Source organism: Montipora foliosa, chromosome 4 (assembly GCF_036669935.1).
Source record: "Montipora foliosa isolate CH-2021 chromosome 4, ASM3666993v2, whole genome shotgun sequence".
Lineage (NCBI taxonomy): Eukaryota > Metazoa > Cnidaria > Anthozoa > Scleractinia > Acroporidae > Montipora > Montipora foliosa.
Genome location: NC_090872.1, coordinates 26,491,590 through 26,499,089, shown reverse-complemented (window position 1 = coordinate 26,499,089; position 7,500 = coordinate 26,491,590). Strand labels below are relative to the sequence as shown.

The 7,500-nt window shown below is 41.1% G+C and overlaps 1 protein-coding gene across 1 annotated transcript in view; it reads left to right on the top strand.

Moving 5' to 3' along the window:
- The window catches only part of LOC138000461 (cytoplasmic dynein 2 heavy chain 1-like), an 89,104-nt gene that overhangs the window by 21,504 nt on the left and 60,100 nt on the right, over positions 1-7,500 (top strand). The window contains exons 14-18 of the mRNA XM_068846900.1: positions 556-758; positions 1,481-1,636; positions 2,168-2,279; positions 2,808-2,978; positions 6,217-6,375. Coding sequence (XP_068703001.1) covers positions 556-758; positions 1,481-1,636; positions 2,168-2,279; positions 2,808-2,978; positions 6,217-6,375 — 801 coding nt within the window. The remainder of the gene's footprint in view (positions 1-555; positions 759-1,480; positions 1,637-2,167; positions 2,280-2,807; positions 2,979-6,216; positions 6,376-7,500) is intronic.

The following is a 7,500-nucleotide window of genomic DNA, read 5'->3' as shown; positions in this document are numbered from 1 at the left end:
GAGTCATACAATACCGCGCAATCTAATCTACACGCTGAGCGCCTGAGTCATATGTAATCTCAAGATCGCATACTACGCTTTTCATATTCTGTGGAATTATACAGGTCTGACTTCTTGTTAACGAAACTATGGCACAAGCTCAAGACTTTTCTTCATCTCGAACTCGAAGCTATTTGAAATCTGTGCCTTTTCTCTTTTAAAAAATATGAATTGCTATTGAGATAAAGTGAATCAAGGAGCAGCTCTTTCAATTCTGTTGTGCTCTCCAAACAACACACCCCTGACTATGAAGCAGTCATTTTATTGTACCTTGTATTAAACTCCAATCAACGGTTTGGTTAATTTACGAGAACAGTTCAATCAGGTTGGTAAGTCAAATTCATTATCGAGATTGGCTAATTTCGATCAATTTTGCATGTTTCTTTTTTAATGGTTGACCAAATGTTACTGGAAACAAACGGCAAGTGCAGCAAAAAGCGAAACCCCTCTGTTGAAAATTGATCTTCACAGTCGCCATATTGATAAATTGCACAGTAACATAGCAATTTTCGACAGGTTGAAGTTATGAAGAGCAATGTAGAGTCGAGAGTACAGGCATTCCAACAAGAACTTGACAAGTTCAGCGCCAGATGGCACCAGCTAAAACCTCGCGACATTGATGAGTACAAAGACAGGGAATCTTGTCTTGCTGCAGTCAGCTCAATCAATGAAAGGAGAGCTGAGTTTGGGGAACTGGAGGCAACCATGAAAAAGTTGATGTAAGGAATATAAGGAAATTATGATTGTAATTAGAGCGGTTTTCAAATGAGTGTCGTAAAACCAAAACCATAGTAATTACTTTAACCAATCAAAAAGGACGGAGACAATCCAGTAAACCAATCAAAACTCGAAGTAATTACACGTAGCCGACACAAAAGGCGGGAAAATGTTCACGCGCGAGCCACAATTGGTTTTGGTTTCACTTCTGATTGGTTGAAAAAGTGGCGCGAAAACTTTGAACCAATCACCGAGTGAAGTAGATGGAAAACCAAAGTAATTCGCCAATTACTTTCGACACTCAATTGAAAACCGCTCTAAAATGCTTAGCAATGGTCATCGTTGTTACTTAAGTTTAGTCTCTTGTTCGCCATGGTGAGATGTTCTCTCTGTAGTTCCCATAGCCCTTTTTGCAGACACGCCGGCCATTTTGATTTCTGTTGTTTCAAATAGCTATTATGGGATGCCCAGGGGGCAGATACATAATAATTGCCTCCCCCCCCCCCCCCCCCCCTGAGCATCCCATAATGTATTTCGAAACAATAGAAATCAAAATGGCCGCCGTATCAGCAAAAAGGTCTATGGCAGCCTTATGAATTTATTCACTGAAAAACGTCTAGTTATAATTCCCTATAGTGATCTACATGTAGGTAACCAAAACAGTCCTTACTTGGTGACCCTTGCCTGTGCCGTGCTGACCTGTTAATTGTCGCTCTTTCTTCAGCTTTGATTGTCATCATTTTGATGTTGCTGAACCGCAATTTTCTGTAGCAGAGGAGCTGAAAGTTGACATCAGTCAACACGAGTCAATGTGGGGTCTGTATGAGGAGTTCAGTAATGGTTTGGATGAGCTGGCCAAAGAGGACTGGATCTCTTTCAGGTGAAACTATTAATTCGCTTTTATTTCTGTCAAATTGCTTTAACTCCAATTTAAAGAGGGTTTGTGTTAGCGCATCAAGAAAAGCTGATCAAACTCAAAGACGATAGCTTTTGTTTGGCGTTGCAAATATTGCCTTAAAAGGAAGTTTTGAAACAATAGCTTTAGCACCCAACCTAACCTAACCTAACCTAACCTAACCTTTTTTCTTTAGACGGTATTCACGTCCCTATGGACAATCTGGTTTGAGAGGGCACGTAGTTCCCGGTGTTGTGGTCTGTCTTCTGTTGAAAATCATGGTTGGGAGGGTAAAAAAAGGGGCCACAGTAATTGGCGCAAGCTGTTGTGGCGCTCTGCCAGCTTGACTGGCAAAGTCTGTAAATAAAATAAATAGAGGAATGCTTGAAATTCCGTAAAATTTTCACCGAACGAAATTCATTCGTTCTGTCATTCAGAATGTCGAAATTTTAAGGTTATTTCAGCGGAGCACTGTAGTGGGTCTTGATTGGCTGGGTCTTAATTTTCGTCTTCCAGGGGCCAAGTTTATCGCTTTGACGACTTTCTGACAGCGTGGTCAGACAAGCTTAGGCCAAAGGAACCAACGAGTATGACTGTGCGACTACAGCACGATGTTGAAAAGTATAAGGTACAGTAGTAGTTAGTGAAGCGAATCTTTAAAGACCTGGCCTCGGTTAATTGTTCAAAGGCCAGGTCACTTTATCCAGTGGATAAGTCGCTATCCGTCAATTTCAATCTCTACGAAGATTTCAGTATTTGCCCCTGTAACTACTACACCCAGAGAGTCTGGTGCGCAAATAGCCCCTCGGTGAATGGAAATGGAACACACGTTTCCCTTTTATGAATGCTGCGCTTGAAAAAGCAGAATTTGTAGTACTCGAGACTTAAATTGAGAAATTTGGAAACTGCCTGGACGCACCAAAACAGGTTTACTCCAAATCGAAATTTTTTTGGTAAATGGTGCAGAGTCATATAATTTAAAAGGATCGGTGAATACTTAATTTGTCAAAGTAATGCCCCTTTGTCTGTTTCGGGGATTTAATTCTACCGTATTGTCTTCGCTTTCAGCTGATGATCGTCAATTAGTTTATTGGTACAGTTGTGACTGCCTTTTCTTAAAACCAATCAGTTTTGTATGTTTTCCTTTGTTATCAAGAATATTGTTCCATTACTGAAGTATGTTCGTGGTGAGGCTTTGTCTCCTGATCACTGGTTGGAACTTTTCCGGCTTCTCAAGATGCCAAAGGGCACCATCCTGGAAAAGCTGACATTTGGAGATGTGTTAGAGAGTGCTGATCAGATCATTGTTCAGGCTGATGCACTTAAGGTTCGTGTAAACCTATTTGCTACCACACTTCCCTTGTGTCTTTCGTCATTGTACAGGAAATCATAATGTTTTTTTTTTCTTGAAGGCTTTATTTGATAATAATAACGATAATGGTTTTGAGAACAATAGATGAGAAATAACTGGAGCAAATAAAGCAACACTTAGCATTTTTTTACAAGACATGTTTTGACATACTTATGCCATCTTCAGTTGTGAATGAGTTGTACAATTTGAATTTAGACCTATTTATAAGAAAAATACAATGGATATATTGATACATTCTTCGCTTGCTTACAAACACAAAATAATTAGATTAAGATACTTAGATACGTATCGTCGGGACAAAGTCGTTAAAAAGAAAAACTGAAAAAATTGTCGTCATTTAAAACAGAACAACTAACAAGACTAAACTGGAACAGGCAGGCCAACATGTTGTAGCTGTTGGTTAAGAGTAGGTTTGTTCCATTTGATATGGTGCCTCACTCTTGCATTATTGAAAGCTTAAAAATGGCACAGGTAGCGGAAAATGTAATCACTTTTTGCAGAAATCTGTGGTAAACTGGAAGATAGAACTGACATCTTGTGGAGAGACTCGGTTTACAGTAGTTGATTTTAGACGGGATATCTTTCAAGGAGACAACCTGTCCCGCTTTATCTTCACTGTTTGCATGGTAACTTTGACCACGATCCTACAAAATGTCAAAGCTGGATATACCTTAGGAGATGTCAAAATAAACCACTTGTTCTTTATGGATGACTTGAAGGTCCATGGCAAGAATAAAGCAGAGATTGAAAGCCTCTTATCGACAGTACAATTGATTAGCCAAGACATAGGAATAGAATTTGGGATAAATGTGGTGTTGTGGTGCTGAAGCGGGGAACGTTGTGTAAAAGTGAGGGTATTTAGTTGACAAATGGACAGACGATAAAGGAAGTTGACGACGCAGTTTACAAGTATCTGGGCATTCTAGAGTTGGACAAGTTGAAGGAGACGGAATGAAAGACATATTTCGTACAGAGTACTTAACGCGGCTCAAACTTGTCATGAAATCTCAGCTCAATGGTAAGAACAAGATCAAAGCAGCAAACACTTGGACTGTGTCGCTTATGAGGTAGGGAGCAGGAACAATGGAATCAGGAAGAACTTCAGGAAATAGATAGGAAGTCTAGAAAAATCTTGACAATGAATAAGGAACTACACCCAAGAAGTGACGCTGCCAGAATATACGTAGCCAGAAATAAGGGAGGAAGAGGCCTGATCAGTTGTGAGTGCTGCGTGAGGGGAGAGGAGAATAACGTGAGCTGGTATGTGAGAAATAGTGAAGAGGCATTACTCAGGGAAGTTGGAGATAGCAAAATAGTCAATCTCAGAGGCTGTGAACCCAAAGGGGATGGAGAATGAATGGAAGGAGAAAAGAATGTATGGGCATTATGCGAGAGAAAAGGAAGGTATTGACTGGGATAGAACTTGGCAGTGGATTGCAAAAGGAGATTTGAAAGGATGTATTGAGGCCCTGATATGTAGCGCCTAGAAACAAGCTTTGAGAACAAATTATATGAGATTTCATATTGATCACACAGCAGAATCCCCTTTGTGCAGAATGTGCGGAAGTAAGGGAGAAACGGTGGCCCATGTGGTGAGTGAGTGCGGTAAGCTGGCGCAGACAGAATGTAAAGGAAGGCACGATAACGTGGCGCGGTATATTCACTGGCAACTTTGTGGTAAATGTGGATTGGAAAGAGCTTATAGCTGGTATTAACGGAAGCCCGAGGGAGTGGTGGAAAGTGAAAACTTCAAGATACTGTGGGATTTCACAGTCCAGTGTGATCGGAAATCGAGGCAAGAAGACCAGACATTGTCTTTATTGATAAAAAGCAGAGAGAGAGAGGTTGTCATAATTGATGTTGCCATCCCAGGTGATGACAGGGTGAAAGATAAGGAACTTGAGAAGTTAGAGAAATACCAACTATTGAAAGATGAAATTGCAAAAGTCTGGCACATGCAAAACGTCATTGTAGTGCCTGTTGTTATTGGGGCCCTTGGAGCCGTATTAAGGAAGCGAATGGGCGTGAATGTGAGGTTGGAAGTGATCTAGAAAACAGCATTGCTTGGGACAGCAAAGATACTAAGGAAAGTACTGTCCCTGTAGGGAGAAGGAGAAAAGCACTTTCAATAGACCATTTTCGAATCCTCACGGCTGGACTGGATCTAGCATGAAATGGAGGCTAATGCAGGCAAATCTTTTCACACGCAAATTAATTTGCCCGCATTAGCTTCCATTTCATGCTAGATCCAGTCCAGCTGTGAGAATTCGAAAATAGTCTATTTGATATTTTTCCGAGAATCCCCAAGTCAACATAGAAAAAAATAATCCCTTCATTAGCGAACTCCTTTTGCCGCATACTATCAAATCAGTGTTTCAATAATTTTTGTCAATGTATCAAATGTCAGCATCTTCACCGGTAGCAAACGTATTTGCCTTTTTTAAAAATGATCATCGCTGTTAGATAAGGCGATTTAAGTATTTTCAAGCAATCCTGTGAAATCCAGACATGAACTGCAATTGAACCCATGACCGTCATGCGATTGCGCAGCAAATGTTTTTTTCACTACTAACTGAGCTATGGGCTAGCCACGGGACACCACTGGAATAACTATCCTTGATAGTCAAATCCGAGTGCACCCTGGCCCCAGTTGTTTTTCTTGAGTCGCAAAGCTGCGTGAAAGAGAAAAACCTCTGGTTACTTTGGACTTGAATCTCACTTTCATGCAGACGCCAGGGTCAGGATCTGACCCTCAGGCTCGGATTGGATGATATTTTTACAAACACGCAAATCAAAATGATTGGTTCGTTTGATTGGTAATACCTAGGGACGCGTGATTGCTAAGTTGACATTGGTCCCTTTTGAAATTATCAATTTAAGGCGTTGACAGCTGAAAGTGAGATTCAAGTCAAAGGTAACCAGAGGTTTTTTCTCGATCTCGCTGCTTCGCGGCTCTCTCGCGGCTCAAGAAAAACTTCTGGGACCAGGGTAATCCGAGCGCTACAACTGGTGAAACTAAAACTAAACCTTTACCTGTAGTTCTGATGATGCCATAAAAATCCATGTCTTTTTCAACATTATGGGCATTTTGTAGTTACCTTGTGTTCCTACGGTCGATCTGTATGTAAGTTTTTTTTCTAGGATGGTGCTGACCCTTGTTTTTGCTCATAGAATCAACTCTTTCACTTCCCAGGAGCTGAACAGTCGAGCTCAAGGAGAGGTGTCCATCAGAGAAGCTCTCAGAGAGCTGGAACTGTGGGGCGCCGGGGCGGTGTTCTCACTGACTTCATACGTGGACTCACACAGCAAAGAGTTATCCATCATTAAAGACTGGAAAGATCTTGTCAATCAGGTACGATAAATAAATGGTAGAATATTTAAAATATTCAGATATGTGGACTGCGGAAATTGAAATACATGAGAGGTGGAGATCATGGTAACTGTGATGTTTCCCATTGCTCATGTACATTTACAGGTATGGTAAACTTCGGAATACAAAGAATCATTCAAGGTTTAATTCATTTACCAAATTTGAGTGTTATTGTCGTAAAATGGGAAGACATCATGACAGTTGGGAACTTAATTAATTAACTCTTTACCTTAGCAACGACATCGCCTACGAAACAAGAACGCCGAGAATCTACTCGTCTGCTCAGCACGTGCGCTTCACACGATGGTGCATTTCTTTTCACCCAGACAACGAGATAATAATTAGAAAAACCTTAAATAACAATGACCACAACCAGGTTTTCTGAGTCCGCGAGACTGAGCACCCCGACAGAGCGCAAAAACCGCTAGACATGCGCATTAGCATCACACTTGTGTTGCCGCCATTCCATTTTCAAAATGGCGGACGACAAATCAAAATCCAATACGTCATTGTGGATGCTGTCGCACCGCTGTCCTTCCTCTGAGAAATTTCAAGAAAAGATAATCTGAATCTGACATCTTTCGACGATGACTCAGAGCCGTCAGGGAAGAGATCGGACCAAAACCAGTTCACCTAAATCAACAGAGTTTGTGCCCAGTTTCGAAGCTTAATTGACGCTCCTTGTTTAGGCAAAGGACAGGTTTCAAAGATCGATTGCATTTAACGCGACAGAATTCCTCTTCAATCTCTTTTCTGCTGTTTGGTAGATGCTCGGAGAAACAGTCAAGGTTACACGTGGAAAATTCCAGGTGTTAAGAAAATTCAACTTTTTGGCTGAAGTTCACTCAGTTCATCAAGCAAGGAAGCCCAGTTGAGGATTTACAATCAACGTTGTATGACCGTGCTAGAGTCCTCAAAAACAAAGGCCAGCCAAACGCATTTCCAAAATATGGAAACTCGAAGCAAAATCCTTTTGTCCATCATGACCAAGTTGCTCCTGTAGATCCCGAGAACAAAGAAGAATTTCGTTTCCAGTTCGCTGGTTGCTCTAAGATTTGTAAATAATCTGGGAGCAGACCAACACTCCATGTCAAGAAAATGCATAGT